Source organism: Colias croceus, chromosome Z (genome assembly GCF_905220415.1).
Source record: "Colias croceus chromosome Z, ilColCroc2.1".
NCBI lineage: Eukaryota > Metazoa > Arthropoda > Insecta > Lepidoptera > Pieridae > Colias > Colias croceus.
Window position 1 is genome coordinate 10953973 of NC_059568.1, and position 22135 is coordinate 10976107.

Below are 22135 nucleotides of genomic sequence, written 5' to 3' on the forward strand. Positions count from 1 at the left end.
TGAAAACAAAAATCTCGGTAATGAGCATGAATTTTGCTCGTAGTAGACATCTAGTAATTAATATTAGCAAATCGTATTCAATATTCCAAAATTTATTTTTATTCCTATGAATTTATACCTAATGGATATTTACATACAGGTATTTATCCCTGAATTAATATACATATATATGTATATGCCCACTCAATAAACAATGGGCTTAAAATACTAACTAAACCAAGTAAAATCTTCTTAAATTTGTGCTTGTTAGATGTAAAGTTTCGCACTTATTTTCGCAAGACATTTGACCTACTGATATTTATTTGTAAGTACGTTATTAAACTTCCACATTTGAAGGCGATATTAACAAATTAATGTAAAGACCGTAGGTATCCGCAACATTTTATCCGACTCTTTGAGTCTCAACGTTCAGATGTAATTTCAGAATTTTTCCTTTGCCTCGAGAAAAATAAATATGCTTAAACCCGACCCTCTGCCGGAAAGAGGAAAAAATATTAAAAATTAAGTAAATATTTGTTTAACAGTTACGTAAACATCTCTAATTACGACTTGTTCAAATTATTATTTTTTTCTTGCAGTGTGCGGAGCGGCGCTAATTAACATCTATTACAGGTATTTTTGGAAGCTTGTTATCATTTGCCGAGGGTGCTGCGTACATTTAATAAAACGAAACCCTCACCTCCCTCACTTGGCGCACAATACTGCAACCATGTTTTTCTCGATAGTCTGGTGAATAGCTTGTAGCCTAAACAAATCGAGTAAATTTAATATTTATTTATAGGAGATCGTAAAACAAGAGTAATACGATCGTATTTCGGGTGATGCTGCAGGTATAGCTAGGTTCTCGTCGGAGACCTGTTGCTTCTGACATTGCGATTTAAGCTCGTCGCAAAGTTGCAGCCCTCAAGAGTGCTAGATCTTACGCTGCAAAAGCAAGCCATGGTTTCAATTGTACGTGGCGCACGTGAGTCCACGCTGGCCGCTGCCCCCCGAGGTTACCCGTTCGGAACGATTCGCCCTTTGGCCACCCCCTGCCACCCTCCACCCTCTTTAAAAGCCAGTGGCGAGCTTCAAGAGAAAGTGCCGCGTGTGTACACTCACATGCGTAGAACCATCTTTGGCGCGAGTCGGCGCGAGCCTGCCGGGGAAAGCGGATTGTGTGGAGACGACACCCGCCTCCCCGTATGCGTAAGTGCGTACACACAAAGCCTTCCTACATACATTTGCATAGTGACATTGTACGGTAATAATATATGTGACCACTCGGCTCGCCGCTCCCTGGGCTGACATCTTTCAATAGATCGCCTGGGCTCCTAGATTGCGCCCCGAGTCTTCTTGCGGAATACACGTTCCAGTTTTATAGCTTACAAATAAGATTACCTCTTATTTTTATTATACCTACTTGCAACCGACACGTCCTAGATTGAAACTTTTCTTAAAGACTTTTATAATATTATTACTTACTTCTTAATTATTTTAGGTTCACAAAAATATTTTGAAGTTTCATAGCTAATAAAAGAAGCTTTAGGAGTTTGCAATAACGTAATTGGCAGTTGGCACGTGTGAGATGACCTACTATAACGACGGCATTTTATCAAACACCTACTTTACCTACAGATGTACGCAGATGAATACCAAATTTCAATTTACATGTAATCAGTATACTACGTATAGGTAAGAGGATTTCTTGAAGTTTGATCGATATAAGGGGGTAAGCAGGGGTGGCTCGGACGCGCGCTTACAGCGGTGCTGTTCGTGTGTGCGTATGTCTCGGACATGTACGTTACGCAGATTTCTCTAACGATTTTCCCGGAGTGTGAAATGTAAAATAAGGGGTTAGATGAGGCTGAGCTCGCCCGTCCCGCACCACCCCTCAGTAAATTGATGACCAGCCACTCGCATGGAAATCGGTTTAAATTTAACATAATATATCGTATTAAGTAGACAATCTAAGCCTTAATGCTTCGTATCTTGTTAATATAAAAATAATTATTTAGTATAGACGTAAAGTTAATTAAGGTACCTAATATTAGATAGGTAATACACAACGAAACGATAGTTTACACAACGAAACTTTAAAACGCGTGATTTTATATGAAATTCAAATTATCATCACATATTTGTAAGTTTGATTTTAAAATAAAACAATAGTTCGCATGGTCCCAACGAAACATTTGAGATGAAATAACAGTGGTTGTGTTTAGAAACCGGTTGCGCCACCCGGCACCCCCGCTAACTGTAAATCGTTTTTTATCTGCTGCATTCCTATGCACCCCATCCCTTATACGTGAGTAGATCTAACTATAAGCAACGAATTCTTTAATCGAGAGCATTCACGATTTCGTATTTTAAATATTTTCAACCACAAAATGGAGAATGTTGTATTGAATCAATCGAAATATTTTTAAGCTCCTATTTGGTACACTACTATTCAAACATAAAGCTAGAAATTACTTACAATAATTTGTTGCCAGTTAATATAATCCTACTTTACACGACATAATAATAAAAATAAAAAGGAAACGACTCAGTCTTGAGATGTTATGAATTACGCGGGTCTTGTATTGAGATATAAAAGAAAGGTTTTATTCGTTGTAAAGTTTAAGACGATGTGCCTAACTAAGTATACAAAACCAATAGAAAATATTATTCTACGCATATTTATATTAACTTCTTGTAGAATGAAAGCTTTAGGTAACATGACGAAACTTTTTTCACTGTTTTTAGTAAGTACCTAAAATTTATTCGTCTCTTAAAATGCTTAACGTAGAGAAACATTAATCTAAAACATGTAAAAATACTTTAGCTCATAAACGTGGATTATTCTAATGTTTCGAACCAACACGCTCAGAGAAAAGTTTTAAATTGCACGTGACTGCGGCGTCCGCAGAGACGCTGCATTGTTTTCGTGATCTGTATGCTCGACTCAGTTTTTTTTTCAATAGACACCTATTCTATAACACATAATAGAAATGTTCTTTGTGTGAGTGTGATTTTCTAAGAAGCGTTTCGTTTATACTGCGTGACTGCCTATAAACGCGTCTGTGTGCGTGATAATGCGATGTTGCTAGATGCATTTGTATTTTTTTGTGCACCGGGTAAATTTGACAACGTCGCGCAATTTGGGTGCTTCGCTTGGGTTTCAAATGTTTAGTTTAGACACAAGATCTCTCTTTTGCTGCCCTACACGAATTTTATTACGATTGTGTATTATTGTGATGAAGTTCAAACTTATTCACTTATTGACAAAATAATTTTATTGAAATATAATCCATACTAATATTATAAATGCGAAAGTAAATCTGTCTGTCTGTCTGTCTGTTACTCAATCACGCCTAAACTACTGAACCAATTTGCATGAAATTTGGTATGGAGATATTTTGAAACCCGAGAAAGGACATAACTAGGCTACCTTTTATTGCGAAATATGTACCACGGGCGAAGCCGGGGCGGACCACTAGTATATATATATACATTATACATACTTACATAGTTAGTTACCTAACATAAAAAAGCAATTAAAATTTAATTCTTTTTTGTTTTGTATTTCTTAGTAACTAAGTAGGTATGTATTATAAGAAATAAATAAATAAAATTTTGGTTTATAACTCATAAACAACGATTCATAGTGCCACAATATGATGGCAGTGTGAATTGTGATCCTACGAGATATTTTTCTATCAATGAATTCTAGTAGTAACTACCTAGCTACTTATATTATATTTTAGTTAGTATTAGTTATAGTATCTGTAGTATAAGTAGATGGTATGGAGTTTTTTATTGTCTAATTTCAGTAGAGGGCCATCTAGTGCCCAATTTCAAAAAGTTTTGCTATAAAATATTATTAATTAATTATTAATTTAAACATTTATCTTTTATTTCAGACACCATGCGTTAGCTAAAAAGTCAGAGCTATCGCGTGAATTCAGGACGTAATCTACGCTATCTATTACAAACCTCTCCGCATTACATCAATAAAGCATCGTGTATAAATAAAGATTAGTAATCGCTAAATAATAACACGTCTGGCCAATTCGAATACGGACTTGAAACGGGAGCGTTCGCAGAATTTACTTCCATCAATGTGACCTCAGCACTAAAGTCAAAACGGTGACTGAATCTAATTACTACTCGCCTATAAAAGCTATTTGTTATGAAACTTTGTTATGGTATCATACGACGGGCATTGAGTTAATATTTTAGGCTAGAAAAAATGATGTGCAGATCTTACAGCTGTGCAACGGGTAGTGATCCAGATGGAAGGTGCCGTTCACCTGGATCTGACAGTTTTAGGGATGGGAAATTTCCCGCTTTGTGATCGAATTTTTTCCATTCGTAAAAAAACTCTCATTTATAAAGCATTAGCTTAGTAAGAAATATCTAGAATCGAATGCATTGATAACTTGTGTTATAATATCACCATACCATATCACCATGCCATACCATGGCATATGACACAGATACCGTACACAATCAAATGACCAAAGGAGAATGGCAAACTCCCATAGGACTCTGGGCCTGATCGTTACACTGATGATTTATGGGTGATTAAATAGATAAAAATATACAGACTTTATGAATATAATAATTATAGATCTTTTCTATGGGATAGCAGAGATATTGGGATATTGATTAAGATCAATTTTGAATATAACGTTACTAAGGCCCTTCTGCCATTAGGTACGATACTTCTAGAATACGATACTCGCGTAGAATACTACTTAGATATTTGCTGGCTACCCGATGCTCGCATATTATGCGACTGAAAAATAACTAAATTCATCATTATTGTGCCTCGTTTTTGTGGACCGACGTTATAATAATAATAATTCATTTATTTATTGCAACAACAGTTACGTCGTTATGTCGAGCAATCAGCAATTCCAGTGACGAAGAAGCTCTTGCAGTTTTTCTTTTTTATAGAAATAGAAGACGTCAACGTAAGAGTAAGAAGTACTGGATTCATCCATATATTGAAAGAAACATAAATTGTAGAGTTTTTGTAGCCGAACGAGAACTACAACATGATGATTAGATATTTTTATCTTTCTAACGAAGAGATACGCGCGAGAGTCGAGACGCGATGCAAAAGCGACCGACACGGTGAGTAGTGCTATACTAGTCGCGGACGTGTAGGATACCAGTAGCGTAGTGTGCGAGCCTACATAAAAATGTATGTGAGATACTCCGCGGCGACTAGTCTCCGAGACTTGCAGAATACTTGAATCGCCTATGCGTATCGTAATGGGAGAAGGGCCTAAAACTTCACTCAAATGTCAAACAACAAACATAAACAAATCACACATAACTGACACAATTATGATTAATAATTTGACATTTTATTAATGGCCAGCTACCTAAATAAAATGTTATAATTATTATTGATTAAGTAAAACATGTTTATATTTTATAGAATGATCTAAATAAATTAAGATATGTGTTAAAAATAAGTTAAGTTTTGCTTCTGATTTATAAAGCATTTGAATTCAATAAAATTAAAAATAAAATATAGACATTCATTCGTATTAATCGATATATTCGACTTTTTTACTCCTGACAACACTGACAATCTCTGCTTGATAAGACCGGTAGTCATAGAAATCTAAATAACAATGCCGGTAGTGAACACATTATCTTTTTTTTCAAAGATTTGTTTTCCCATAGAATCAGAAGTAAATATTTTACCAAGAATTACTAAAAATAACATAATGAATTTTAAATATATTATGATTTCTGTAACAGTTAGGCCCAGTTTCGCCATTCTCCTTTACCCCGGTCATTATCGGAAAATAAAAAAAATATTCCGACTTTGTGGACCACCATTTTTGTACGGCACTGTGCGTTTTCTTATTGTTTTTAATGGATCTATCGGTGGTAAGAATGCCGTACAAAAATATGTGAATAAAATGTCTCACTCTATCTGTACTCTCGAATTCTCATCTGCACTCAGTTGGACAGCTTACAAGTGACGGCATAGTGCTGAATCTTATTATTTTATGCTCATAAATCGTTCTAGATAGGTCACCTGGTGGTTCAAATGGCCCGTAACTTATCCAACATGGGCCTGTAGTCTAGTAAGCCGGGCGGAGCTATTTTTTTTTTAAATGAACACTAATCATCAAAACTATTAAATGATTTGAAATATAGCATTTTTCTCACATTAAAGGTAACTTTCTCCGAGTATAACAACAATTTTGATAAAACAACGTCTAGAACTACGCAAAACATCTCATTGGAGTACGGGAATGAGATTAAGAAAGTCTTTTATAAATTGTTTCAGCGATCCCGGACTAAAGGTGAAGCGTGGTCAACTTCGGCGACTAAAAGGTAACAATGGGCAATCCTGTTAAACAAGATAAAAGTGCTGGTGAGATACATTTCACTTATTTCATAACAAACAATCTGAAACGCAAGGAAGAATTGTAATTTTTGATAATTTTAATTAGATTATAGAAGTATTTAGTGAGAATTATTAGAAAAACTAAATAGTTAGGTACACAGTAGGTATAATGTTGTAAAATGTGCAACTCTCTGCAAAGCTTAAAATAACATTATTTCAAGTAACGAAAAACTATGCACATACCTAATTATTTATACTTGAATTACCTACATTTCCCACAGCCGCGCCGGAGGCCCCAAATGAAACTCGATTTACTTTGTATACTACATTTCATAATTAAAATGAAACTTTTACACACATGTCTGCTCGGTGCAGACCGGAGTTAAGGAATCAATTTAAGTACATTTTTAATAATTATTCTAAAGAAGTCTTAAAAGATAACACAGCTAAACCACGCTCGCATTCCGTTCCCATGCGAGCGACGCGGACGTAGTCAGCAGTTTGCTGTTAGACCGGGACGCAACACTTGTTTTTTTATTTTATTATAAACAATAAAACATACACATTAAAAGAGTGCTTTGCTGGCCATAGAATACAGTAGGTATGCATGCGTGTATATTGTTGAAATTCCCTCTTCCTTTAAACCAAGTTTGAAATATATAGGTACATATTTATCGATTCATAATTTCTCAATTCGCGAGCGGGACAATCAAAATTGTCAATCCATAGATTTTAATCCCTTCTTCAAAATTATGACTTTTTCAAACAACATAAGGGCTATTTACGGATTTTTCCAAATATATCAGCTGTTTCCGGAATCACTCAATAGTAAATTTCATTGCAGTTATATTACACTCATTATGATATTATATTACTTACTCATTACGCTATCAAATGGTTCTATGGTATTTATTTGTGATCCGTTCCCTACGCGTCTTCTACGCGTCATTATCAAATTATAGTTTAATTAATCTGGACATTATAATATAAAAACAATTATCAGAAATTATTTGAATATAAGTTTTCATTGAACATGAATAGGCAGATAATAACGCCCAAAATATGACTATTGCTTACATTTGATATATAATATTATGTAGGTACCCATTGCATATGCAATTTTATCCAATTTATGTACCTTGTGTTGTTTCATAATTGCAGTAAAAATAATTATACAAAAAATATCTAATAATTTTCAAAATCGCGCTTTTTTATTGCCTCAGAAAGGCTTTACTACTAAGCCTAAGCCATTCACGCTTATAGTTTTAAAATATAGATCATAAGATAAGCACTGTTACCATATAATTATATAGTTACATTGTAGTATAGATGCCCTTATCGCTACTAATTACTTACTTAGAATATGAACGCCACTACAACGTGTTGAATTCTTTGTAATCCGATAAGCGATTTAGCGATATAACTTCTCTTTGTTAAGTTTAGTGCATTCAGAAACAAAAGCGCCAAATGCTAAGCAATAAAAGGGCTTAGTATTTTTGTTTAACCTTAAAATATTTTCAGTTAATTTTTTCTACATTTTTTATTATTTTATGAGCATTATTTTACTTTGATTTTCGGCGAAATATGTAGCTGTTGATGAATATGCAGTTGGAAAATTTGAAGGAGAAAATAAAAATGTTCCAGAACAAATTTCAACGCAAAATTTATGTAACGTGTTCATTACATAGTCTATTTTATGATTTACTTTCAATTGTGTTGGAAATATCATGTGGTTTTAATAACCTAGAAAAATAGCAGAATTAGGCGTTTTACCCAGTTCGCGTCCAAAAATTCCAGTATGCGTGGACCAGTTCGCGTCCACCAGCTTAGAAAAGGACTTTAGAGTATATTGGGTGATATTTTATCAGATAAATGCAAATAAAAATTAAATTTTAATATATTATTTATTTACGAATATACTTAGTTATTTGATAAAAACCAGCCAAATGCGAGTGGGACTCGCACACCGAGAGTTCCGCATTAACCGGTTTTTTTTTCATATGTTTTAAATGTAAATGATTATTTTTTCAATGTTCCCCTTATTTGTGCTATAAGACGTTGCTCTGTACCAAACTTTAAGTGTCTGTGTTCACGTAAAGTACCCTGTAGGTTTTTATTCCCTTGCGAATGTCGAAATTTGCGAAAATTTGCAGCATAAACGGCTGTGTCTTTTGATTGCTTTGGCTTATAAGTTTGATTTTTTTTACTGCTTCAAGGGACCGTAGACTTGAGTATTCAATTTAAGTTTCAGCTTTATACCTCCACTACTCGTTACCGAGAAAAAGTCTCTTGACAGAAAGATAGACCGGCAGACGGACATATAGGTACAGACGGACGGATATCAAAGTGATCCTACAATGATTCCGGTTTTTCCTTTTGAGGTTCGGAACACTAAAATCAACATTATTATTAATATAATTCACTGTAAGGAAACTGGAAAAACTTATTTATATTAATCTTCTCATCATTAATAGAACTAAAAATTAACAAAAAACAAAGTTACGTTAAAATGTAAATAAATAATAATTAGTTCTATTAAAATTACCTACCTACCCTATTTTTTTTAGTTTCTAATGGAATTAGAATTAAATTTCTTTTTTGTTTATATTATTTTCTTAACCACAGACTTATTGACTCACAATCTCAAAGATACTAGTCTCATTCGTAGAATACCCATTTTAAAATGAAAAAATAGCATAAAATTTTGTTAATTTGAATGAAAATTTAAATTATCAACTTTTAGTCTTAGTCAAAAATTTACAATCTATTTTAAATTGCATATTTTAACAAACAATTCATTGTTCTATTGTTATGCATTAAAGGTATAGTTTGCGCCCACCGTGGACGCAAAATGGACGCGAATAGGCATGTGGACGCGAACAGGCGCAATGACCCTATATCCATACTATAATAATATTATAAATGCGAAAGTAACTCTGTCTGTCTGTCTGTTACTCAATCACGCCTAAACTACTGAACCAATTTGCATGAAATTTGGTATGTAGATATTTTGATACATAAACACATGCTGTGCATAGGTACGCATTTATAATAATATTATATTCTTATCAGACCTTTGAGTTACTGTATTTAGTGTAATTATTTGTATTTACTAAGTTATTAACTTAATAAATATAAATGTAATAGACCATAACTAACTTATTTAAGTAAAAAATGATATTAAAAAGTATGACGTGTCGCTTAGATATACTTGATTAAATTAGGACTCATTATAATCTATATTCTATACATTTAGTAAAATAAAACAAGTAATAGTCAGGTATATGGGTTTTACTTTACTTTAGAGAGCATTTTGCATTTGCAAAACTTTGGTCACAATTAAAAATTATGTAGATAAGTAGATCGAACATAATTTTTCTGGATATCTAATATCTATATCTGCGTATACCACTCATTATTTGAAATACCTCAACTGATAAGGATATTTTCCTGTATCAACAAACATCAACAGTCAACACAGACTAAACAACAAGATTCCTGTTGTCAGACAGTGAGGGTGAAAAAGTTATTAATATCTTTGGCACTGCTTTCCGAATTGGTGATAAGCACTTAATTATTGTATTAATAATTGACGTCACCAGATTGCTTTCGTGAGAAGCCTAGTTGAATGAATTAATGTTTAATTTTGAGTCTCAATAGAACTTTGTTTGATAACTTAAAACTTTTTATCAGATTAAATAAATTAACACCAATTTTCATATTTTGTTTGTCAAATAAATTTAAATACTTATATGTTTCCGTTACTTATTATCATGTGGTCGAAATTTATTGGATTTTATTGTTAAGATGCGATCATTTCTTGACCTAAATACCTACCTCTTGCTAATCCGTCATAAGATAAAAGCAATGGGGTTTAATAAAAAGCTTCTCCTGATAAATAAATTAAACTATTTATTACGAGTTTCTACGTAATAAATAGTAATTTAATCATAAGTTCCAAAAAGTTTATAATTAATGTGAGTCTTCTGAAAAAATTATATATTACCACTAATTATTAGGCACATAAATAACTAATTTTTAAAAGATTTTAATAAAACAATGTTAAAATTGCCATTTCAATTTAATGATCTTTTACCCTAGTTTCGTATTTTAATTTTATAAAAAATAATTTGTCTTGTTTATGGTTAATTTCTTCTAGGATATTGATGCTTACATTCAGTACCAATGCGCAGTTTTAAATTCATAGAAAGTGTTAACAAATTGTTGAAACATTTTTATCATTATTTAAAAGTTAAAACGTAACGAAAAATGATATTTGGCGGTGTTTTATAAATTTACTGAATAAAATTAAAAAATGAAATAATTTACTAATAATATATTTGCAAGGGGATTGTGATACAATAGACATAAGACAAGTTTTGTTAAAATCTATTTTAGTTAAATATTTTTAACCCTCATTAAAATTCATGTTGCATTTATATATATGGGTGATTATACAAAAATGGGGTAACTTTTAAGGATATTTTGTTTACTATATTTTTTATATCAGATTATTACAAATTAGGGTGTATATGATAGCTAATCTAATGAATATATTGTTCCAAATCGGGCCAGCCACTTTTTTAAGTAGATTGTGAGATATTTTAAATTTTCTGGATTTGGCCTCCAGGGGACTGACAAGGCTAACATAGTACTGATAAAAAACACAATTTTGTAATATTCTTAAAGAAATTCAATGAAAATTACTACAAATCTCTCAGTTTTAATAATGGCACATGTCTTTTAAGTATTAAAATCACTTAGTTTCATTTTAAAATGATAATTAATAATATATTGTGATACTGGGAAAAAATAATGTCTCAATTTTCAAAACAGCCTTCTGACATTTAACGCAACGTGAATTTTCTTACTCTCTTACTTAACTTACTACTTTGACTTAGTTTTACTTAATATTTCAAGTAATTCACAAACAATAGAAACAAAAAAAACGGCCAAGTGCGAGTTGGACTCCTAACAAACCTATTTTTTATTATGTTTGTAACTTAAAATTTACACTTTTAGCTATTTTTCCTTTATCTGTGTTATAAGACGTTGCTTTTTACCATATTTTAAGACTGTATACACAGCAAGCATCCTGTGTATTTTTTATTCCCTTGCGAATATTTAATTTTGCGGAAATTTGCAGTATTAACGGATGTAGGTATTTTTTAATTGCGTTGCGTTATAAGTTTGATTTTTTTACAGCCCCAAGGGTTCTTAATCTTGAGTATTCAATATAAATTTCAAATTGATACCTCCATGCGCTTCAAAAAAACGTCTTAACAGACAAACGGACAACAAAGTGATCCTATAAGGGTTCTGTTTTTTCCTTTTGAGGTTCGGAGCCCTAAAAATCTAACATTATTTATGTGAAAAGTACTAATTTTCATAAAATTAAAAACCAAAGGCTTGAATGAAAGTCTCATCTGAGTTTTCATAAGAGCCTTTTGACATTTTTATAATGTTATTATATTAATTAACTTTTAACTTATTTTGAGGTAATTTTACTTCCAATATTATACGTATACGTATTTATCTAATAAATATAACAAGCTATATGCCCTGAAAGCATCAAAATCAATACTAAAAATAAAATAAGATCTTTTAAATAAAATTATTTTCAATAGCTCTTTTCTTTGCTACTCTTTTTTAAATGTTTCTTCCCTAGTCAAATTCAGTTTCTTTTAGCTTGGCGCATGATGTTTTAAACTGAAATATCAAATAGAAATGCTTATACCAATAGCAATCAAGATAAAAGTTCTCAAAAACGATAGAATCGTCAGTACTATGAGGTCGCGTCAGTCCACTGACGCGATATCTGACATAGGACTGATGCCAGCGGATTGATAAAAAGGGACTTAATATGAGATTACAATCACAAATTATGTTTTTTTGCCATATTTCTAATATCAACAAACTATATTTTTACAAATCATAGTTAACCATGTATGAATGAAAATAAAAATCAGATTAACAATAAAATAACGACTCACCATAGGACTGAAATGTTGACTGGCGCAGCACGAATTTAGAGGACAAACACAACCCTAGCGCTGGTACAGTTATGACGGCCGTCAAAATATGGGATGCACAAGTAACTTCATTACCAACATTAGTATTTAGACAAGGATTTGACCTCGACTTGGTGATATTAAGCGAGAATTTCAAATTTAAAAAACACACAACGGACTGACCAATAAAAACGATGACAAAGTTTATTTTTATTTTTTAAATAAAATGTTAAACATTTCGTTATGAAAGTTATACTTTATAATACTATGCATATCAAAGATTGTCCTGAATTAGTAAGTTTTCTCAAATCAATGATAATGTTTATAAGATAGTCACTTGATTGTTGGTTTTCGGAGTTGTGACATGCCAAAGTACTGATTATTTAAGTATTAATTTTGTTTTTTTATCAATTTGTATTTTAAATAAAGAAGTGAAAGTGAGTGACCAAATAAAGGACGCTTTATTGTTTTAAAATAGATTGTTATTTGATTAATATATAATAAGACTTTGTATAAATTGGCTGGTGACATTGAGTTACCCCATTTTTGTATAATCACCCATATAACATTTTCAATCTCAATATTAAGGTATAACCCCACTACAAAGCTGCGTAATAATCTCCGGTAAACATAAGTATAGTATAGATAGGAAGAAAGTCCGAGTGTAAAACGGTAGGGGAGACGAAGTGATCGGCATCGTCCGAGAAAATCGATGACGACACTCCCCATAGTTTGCATGACCGTCCACCGGCCACAGAATACACATCTCAGCTTTCAGCTTAAAAACCGCTTTTAAATTATTCTTACAATTTAAATGTTAAAAGGAACCTAGAATTGCAATTTCCATTCAGCTATAATTGCTTTAGGTAGATTATTAATAATATGACTAAAAATTTAAATGATCGGATTTATTTTTTAATTAGTGTTTATTCTATAGTTTCATAATTTTAGTTAGTTGTACTGAACTAATATCGATTATTAAACGTTAAGTTACTTATTAAATAAACCCTTTTATTATTGTTATGTAATTAAATTTTGTATGAAGTTGAAAAAATTGAATTAAACTTTTAAACTTTTAATTATTTTAATGTACATATGTGGTTATATATTTATATTTCATTTGGTCAATGACACTGCATAGTGCATGCAGGTACAGTAGATGTTTACTTTAAAACAATCAACATCGGCGTTATAAGTACTAATATGAAATAGTAGGATACGATCTTTAAATTCATATAACCTGTTTTGCATCAACCTTCAAATCAACAATTTATTCAAAACAATATTTACATAAACTTTGCATCATAATTGCTATGTTACAATTAAGTACTTTTAAAATAATATCATTAAATTTTTGAACTATTAAAACTACTTCCTTGGAGCCTTGGAAAAAAAAAACGAGATTTAAAATTTAGAAAATTTAGTCGCAGGTTCTGGCAGCCCGCATTATAAGGGTGGGTGCTATTGCTGTCCCACTCGGACGCAGCTTCACCGGACATTTCGACCGGGCATTTCAATTTTGAGAAAGAGTAGGACCGGTCCGTTCCCCGCACCCCCGCCCTCCCCCACGCAGCTCTCTCGCTTCCGCCAAGGACGAACAAAAGGACGAAGAAGCGATAACTTCATCACGGCGCGCGGCGTGCCGTTCTCGCTCACACTCGCGTCTCGGTGGGGGACGACGTTGCGAATTGTTATTGAAGTCATGCCCCCGAAGGCGACTTCGGGAAGGCTCAGGCTGTCAGTTGCTAGTAAACGTTCATAGCGTCCGTACCCGGCGGCTGACCCGTCGTATTCGCGCTTTACTACAAACTATATAACACGTCGCGATTTTGTTAATAAATAAGTGCCAAGATATTCAATTAACATTCACTGTGATTACAAAGTAACGATAAAAGTTTACAATTTAGTTTCGTTAATTAACTACGATGAACATTTATTTTGGAACTTTAAAAACTATATTACTTGTGTAAAACTTCGAATTAAAATTTGTGCACTCGGACAGTTGAGCGGAGTTTAGTGTTGTTTACGAATACAGCGGCAGTGTTTACAGCGCGCACGTGGCCCGACGCCCGCCCGCGCGCGATGCCGCGAAAAACTTTCTTTGAAAACATTACTGTGGCATAAGTTGGACCGCGAGGGAGACGCCGCGAATGCGACCATGACTTTAACCTGTAGCGCTTGATTTGTGCAGCAACGACTACATGTGCGTGGAAGAACAGAGTGCCGTTTTTTATTTTATTTTTTTCTTTGGAGGAGGCGGTGCTCTCCTTTGGATTAATGGTTTAAATGGCTAACAGCAATACCGTGTCGTCGACCTTACCGTCGAGGGATTATCATTGTAAGGTGTGCGATCTTTATTTGGACACTGTTGATTCTTTAGAAGTGCATTTACAATATCACAAAGAAAATTTATACGTGAAGTGGGGTACACAAAATTCACAAAATGATACTGAAAATAACAACGGCACGAAAATAAAAAACGAAACAACTGTGTCAGCCCCAGCAGACTCCAGTGACAACATGATTACAAAACCTAGTCCTGAATTTCAACAACGTGCTACGCCGGAGACGTCCACGCAATTTCCTCACCCAGCCACACCACAGAGCTACCACAGTGCACCATCACCATACCAGAATCCAGATCAAACCACCTTCTCACCTGGAGCACAATATGGTAATAATTATTCTCATTCAAACTTCTCTCAGAATCAACATTCAGAACAAATTAACTGGGATCAATCTCAATATAATCAAGACTATCATAAATCAAATCGCTTCCACCCTTATAATTTACAAGATCGAGTATCACAAGTATCTTCCTCTAGCCCTTTATATGGCCAGCCATTAAATCAGCCTACACCCTCACCATCTCCAAATCAGTGCGACAAATGTGGCTTTGTATGCGACTCTGCTGTCCAACTCAATGAGCATTGCAACTCAGCTCATGCAGGATCAAGCTCTACTCCTACGGCAGCAGCAATGCCGTTCCAACAATTTGCTGGTAAACAATTTAACAGCTCTGGTTATCAAAACGAAAACGTCAAAGTAAAAGAAGAGCATGAAGAGTCTTCAGACATATTGGATTTAGATTCACAAAAGGTGGTATACCAAGGTAACGAAGGCGAGCCACAAAACAATCAATATGAAGAAACACAACCACAAGGAAGAGAAGTAAATACACGAACGGTCCCGATGATGCCGTGGGAAACGCAAAAATTATACAACAACCCACAAATAAATGGAGATGTATCTCTCTTTAAGGAGCAAAAAATGTTTCAAGAACAAAAACCATTCCCGTCAGATGTAAAAATGTTTCACCCTGAACAGAAATTTGCATACACACAAGATAAGTTCCTGCCAGTACATCACGATCAAAAACAATTTATGCACGTTGAACAAAAAATATATTCCGGAGTGCAAATGCCACCGCTGTCTGAATACGCAGGACCCGTAGCGTCATCCAATTCCGACATGAAACCACCGTACCGGCCTTATGATTCACCGAACGCACCGCAGATAACAAGTACACAACCTGCTAATCCTACATCATCTGCATTACCGTCAATCGGTGGAAAGGGAGCAAATTGGAAATCAAATGAAGCGAGAAGACCAAAAACATACAACTGTACAGCTTGTAACAAATGGTTTACAAGTTCAGGGCATCTTAAAAGGCATTACAATACAACCTTACACAAAAATGCTGTACGATCATCAGGTCAGCCAGATCCAGCTACAATGCCAATTTCGAGTCATCATCATCCCACGAGGGAGTCTCTTCAAGCTCGTGCGCAACAGCAAAGCGCAGACTCCAACACGCAGAGTCCTGTGCCCTCAGACGACAGCCGGGGCGTCGACGACGGAGCACTGCAATCACCCTACGCATCGCAGAGTTTTGATCGCTCGCATCGTGTCGCCGCGATGCAGTCCAAGCCGCCATACACACATCTTCAACAGGGTAACTTAGATAATAATTTCAGTAATAATCCTTTAGTAAACCATCCTTTACAACATCAAGTAGGTTCTCATCCTATAAATATAGGTAGTCAACCGCCAGGGATAGGTAATCCGAGTGACAGCCAGGGGTCCAAAGGTGCATCAATATCTTCTAGTGCGAATCCCCCAAACGGGGAAGCAGGTCCCTCTGTTTCTCAAAATCACCATATGAGGGGCCTGCTATCAGTGTCAACCAGCAATATTTCAACTCCAGCTCTAACCCAGAGTACTCCAGCGCTTACGGCGCACACCCTGCCGCCGTTCAGTCATTTGGGTGTCAACCCATACAGTCCGAGGTCTACGGATCCTTTGGGGCCTTCGGTACCGGACCCCACGCACACCCCATTATATTTGGGTCAGAATTTTCAGCAGACTATAGCACCGAGTTACCCAAACGGGATGGCCCCCCACGTTATGGATATGGCTATCAACAATCTGCCTATAGCCAATCCGGCTACTTTTGGTGAATCAACACCAGAAGAAGTCGAAGTTATGGAACAAGAAACGTCTATTCAGCCTGCCAGTGGACGCTTGCCTAGCTTTTCGCAGCTCCAAACGCAGAGCTTCAGCGTTTATGTTTCTAACTATGTCACATCACCTAACGTGGGGGGTCAAGTTATTACCGACGAGTCTACCGCCGGTTACATAATCGTTGATCCTGTCCATTCTTCTCCTCAGTACAACAGTATTGATATTAATGGACAAGATATTGATTATGAATATAGTTATTTCTCCAAACCTATTAAAGACAGCGTTACTACTTATAATACCGATAACATAAAGGTTTATCCGTATGGTTACGCTGTAGGGGGTAAAACTATTAAAAGGGAAGATGACGTATTACGAAGTGACTCTAGTGAGCTTCAAATTCTAAAAATTGAAGATATTATGGATTATGCAAACAAAGAAAATTATGGTGCACAAATGAAGTCACCTGCTAGTCCAGAGAGTGCTAAAGCTGAAAATGAAAGCCATGGCTCTCCTTCTATATCATCAACGGTACCAAGTACACCGTTGACTGAAAGAAATCAATTGAAAAAGAGTGTACCTACCACCGTTCATAAATGTTTCGAATGCGATAAATTATTTAATAAAGCGTGTTATCTCACGCAACACAATAAAACTTTTCACTCAGGAGCTAAGCCTTTTAAGTGTGATCGATGCGGTAAGCGCTTCTCTGACGATGTTTCATACGAGGGTCACTACTTGAAGCATGCTCACAACAAGCCATTCAAGTGCCACGAATGCCCGAAATCGTTCAATCACAAAACAGATTTGCGTCGTCATATGTGCTTGCACTCGGGCTGCAAACCATTTGCATGCGATCACTGCGGCAAAGGCTTTATACGAAAAGATCACATGATAAAACATTTCGATACTCACATTAAAAAGAATTTGCGTTCATCGTCCTCTTCATCCTCAGTTTCATCGACATCATCCCCGACTTCGTGAACACGCTTTTGAAATAGATGATAAAAATAAAAGTTATGCGTATCGTATACACATATCATAACTAGATGGCAATACTAAATAAAACATTATTTGATTATATTCATATATGTATGTATAGTTTAGGACGTTGAAGCGCGATGTTTTGTTATATATCTGTTATGTCCTTATAGAGAAGCCGGGAGCCGATTCCGATGCACGCGTTCATTCCGTCAGTTTTATTTTTTGTTGTTCATTCAATCTAACCTTGTCTTCGGTGCAAGGTGACTTTACATGTCTGGTTGTCTGGGCGCTAAACAAAACATATAATTACATGACGTTGGAGTAATATTCCGCAATATTTTAGACCGATCCATATCACTTTACATATGAAAATTTATATAGTATTAAATAATAATTAGTTGTATATGAACCACTTTATTCAATATGTTAGGTCATTCCAGTGACTATCTTTTTAATGTTAATTACATATCCTTTTACTCTAAATGTTTTATTTTAGTTAAAATTATATGTTTGCCTTTGATTGTTGATGTTGATAGAATTATGCGTGTAATCTGAGAGTTCATAGAGTATTTTTTTCAGTGTAAATATACTACAAGATAAAGATAATAATATCATTATGTAATTGTACCACTATAATTCTATTTTTGGGGCTGGATAAAGGACGTTTGACAAGATAAAATATTTGGATAGTTTTGAAAGATTATTTGCAAATAAAAATTATTATATACCTATTATTCAAATAATTCGGCAACGAATTGCTAAAAATTGTGTATTGGCATCATATTATCACCATTAATACGTAGGTTTATTGCGTGAACGAGACGCACGTCTTTAGTGAATTTATCGAGAGTGAGTAGTTATTGCTACTAATGAGTGGATTTCTGTAACGATTAATTGAATATGATGTATAGTGGCCGATTGTGCGTAACATCACTCCTTAGCCAACTTCTACAGATATTAATTTTTATCGTGGTAATAATTATTGTTTGTTGTATTTTCCGGTGCTTCCTATTATTTTATCTGTTGAAATTTGTTTTAATGTTAGGCTAGTTAGCTACTTTGAAAATTCTGATTCTTTTGGGAATTGAAAAGTATTTATGCCACTATTTAGTTACCAATATGTTATTTGAACGAATTTAGTTTATACATTCCTGTTTCGTTAGTGTAGGAAAGTAGTCTTCCTGAACGTTGCCAAATTAATTCCGCCAACTGTCTGTTGCGAAGCGATTTAACTTTTAATGATTTAGCCTAATGATAATGAAATTCTCTAGCAATAATTTAATATAATAATGTAAATGTTTTCTTTTTGTATATCTAGTAATAAATAAAATATTTCGAATATTGAGTACGTGTAGAGAGCGGTATGGGAGACATACACATTTTGTATATAATATACGAAAGGATAATACAATAATACACAGTATGTATTAAACATTTCAAGGCCCCTTGGCACAGGCGTTACAAAATATTCGTCTTGTTATTTATTCACATTTAATTCAAATGGTTGTGATCTGGAGTGTTTTTGAGTTTTTGGCAATGGATATAGTCTCATTTCTTTTTCGTTGTTGAATAAATAATATCAAACACAATGCAGCGATCAACTAATCTTATGTATATTTATTACAAATAAATATATTACAGAGCTTTATGTCCTCAAATTTTTTATTTTGCTAGTAAATATAATTAACCAGTAGAATATTTTGTTTCGCTTTCTCGTGGATGGAAACCCTATGATTGTCTATTTACCATACTGATTATTCGTTTACTATGGAGTCATTGTGCAATATGAACATTGTATTGACTTAATTTTGATAATGTTTGTATTTGAATGTTGATTATATTTCAGAAATATTTTTATACAAATAGAATTACACATGTCTACCTCATCAGCGACTATATTTTATCATATCAAAAAGATAATAAAGTATATACACGTCTATTTCAATGAAGTTTATAATAATATTAAATATTTTAATATAAAAATACTGCCAGTTTGACTTGATCGTTGATGATTCTTACTGTAATTATTGTAGTTCGTCAGTCAATTTAATAGAAAAAGATATATACAATACCTCACATTAATTTTGGTTAAATGTTTTGAATTAATAACAAAATAGACTGTTGAACTATAAGTACAAAATAAATGTAATAAACGAGTTGACTGACGAACCATTTGGTAAAATTTATTACATTATTATACAGTGTTTACATTTAATTAAATATGGATGCAAAAATAAACTTAAGATCTATACTATTAGGAACTATTTGTGTAACATATTTTCAATATAGCAATAACGTAATAGTAAAACATTTAAGAGTATGAAACTTAACTACCTCAAGTAACGAGTAATAGGGTTAGAATGTGTTGTGAGGGCGCGGACCTCGGGCTCGAGGCTGTCGCCGAACTAACCGAATACCTCGTCTTGCCTTCCACATTTTATTTAAAGATAATTATATATTATGTCCTTTATTTACACTGACATGCCTGGAGTTGCGCGGTCCGACGCCCGTCTTCTAATATATTTTAGCGGACATTTGTCTCCTCACACTGTTTAAAGCACACACTAGTAGTATTTAGATATTAACTAATGTAAATACAAAATCTACGATAAATTTTGTTATTTATCATATTCAATTATATTCATCGATAGACTTATTTTTAATAAGTTTTACGTAATACAAGTTAATATTAATTATAAGATTTGAGACACTGTAACCAGTGATTTTGTTTGTGTATGATATTATGTTAATTTAATTATTGTCAGTTACCATACGATTTCTGTTACATTCAGTTGAGTAAAATCGGAACAGTTTAAATATGATAAGATGTTGTTTTTTTTACAAGATTGTTCCCTTTTCAGTGAAACTTTATGGCAGACAACATTGGCTTGCATAAGTTGAATTTTTATTATTTGTTTATTATAAGCTTAGTGCGAAATCACAACGTTGCTAACTTCACTCAAGTGATTTTCTTGCTTTAACAGGTATCACTTGGTATTGTGTGTGTTTTTGACATCTAAACTAAACCTCGGAAATCACATGGGTAAAGCTAGACTTAGAATAAGGTTTCTCATAGATTACTTATACATAGGTTTAGGTGACAGGTCTGTACATCGCTCAAGCGAACGATTTTTCCATATAATATGCTTTGCGTTGATATGTTTGTGGAGAAAATTAACAAAGGGTGCGTGATACATTTGTAAGATTAGCGTTATAATCTCTAACATTACAAATGTTCCTAGATTAGTTCTCTCATAAAGCAAAGGGAGAATTAGTCTAGCAGCGCTCACTTTGTTACAAACGAAAAAAAAATAATATGCCGTTTTAATGTATTTTATTAATATATGCAATATGTGTGTTTTATTTTTTTTATATTTTTACACAAACATGTCAATTGATATGTGAACTGCTCAGCGATTTTTAATATTTTGTGTTTTATGTTACCAGTGACTAAAATGCCAGATTTGAAATTCCTATGTCATTCCTTTCTACCATTTTAAAAGTCTTGGCATTTTATGTCCTTATTGATGTTTATTGGCAAAAATGGTATCCGGTGTCAGATCTGTCATTCAATATAAATTTAATGTGAAAAAATAATTGTTGTTTTTTTTACCCCCTGCCTGCCTTTGCGAATATATTTGTATTGCATTTCATTGTATCATGTACCTATTTAATAACCCTGTTTCACCTATCCTTAATAATATCTTATATATTTGATTAAATCAATATAACATATAGGTTGATTTTTGAGGCTTTTTATCAATGAATATTAATTAAATACAGAATTGTTTCTACACGAATCAAGAGAATGAATGACACGATGTTTCAAGTAATAATTGTCGATAGGCAATTTTATTAATTCTGGGCTTGCTCATTGTATGTACAATTTTATATCTATATTATCAAAAAATAGGTACAGTAATCCAAAAGTAATAATGCGCATAGAAATCTTCGTCACTGTTCGGCAACTGTCATATTCTCGGAGCGTCCGAAGATGATATCTATATAGAGCGGTTAAATGCATTTTCTTCATGCATAATTAAGTCAAATTATATGTTTTGTGCTAAAAGAGATTAATATGTATTTGTAGGTAAGTAAGGATTTTGTTTCGATAATTCCTTGTAAGTAAATAGCGAGTATAACCCCACGATTGCGAATATATTATCTTTGTTGGATTGATTTACTTGGAAAATTTTATAGTACTTTTAAAGTGTCTTACTGAAGCTGGTGTAATAATGGTAGAAAAGAAGGTTAAAATAACACAAAATTTATATTGTACTAGCTTTCCGCCTGCGGCTTCGCCCGCGTTTTCAAAAAAAAACCCGCATAGTTCCCGTTC

The 22135-nt window shown here is 33.7% G+C and overlaps 1 protein-coding gene across 1 annotated transcript; it reads left to right on the forward strand.

Moving 5' to 3' along the window:
- The first annotated feature begins 14117 nt into the window (after nt 1-14117).
- Nucleotides 14118-21387, forward strand: LOC123705395. Its single transcript, XM_045654141.1, has one exon. It carries the CDS (start codon nt 14638-14640, stop codon nt 17794-17796), a length of 3159 nt encoding a protein of 1052 aa, XP_045510097.1. The 5' UTR covers nt 14118-14637; the 3' UTR covers nt 17797-21387.
- Nucleotides 21388-22135: the final 748 nt, after the last annotated feature.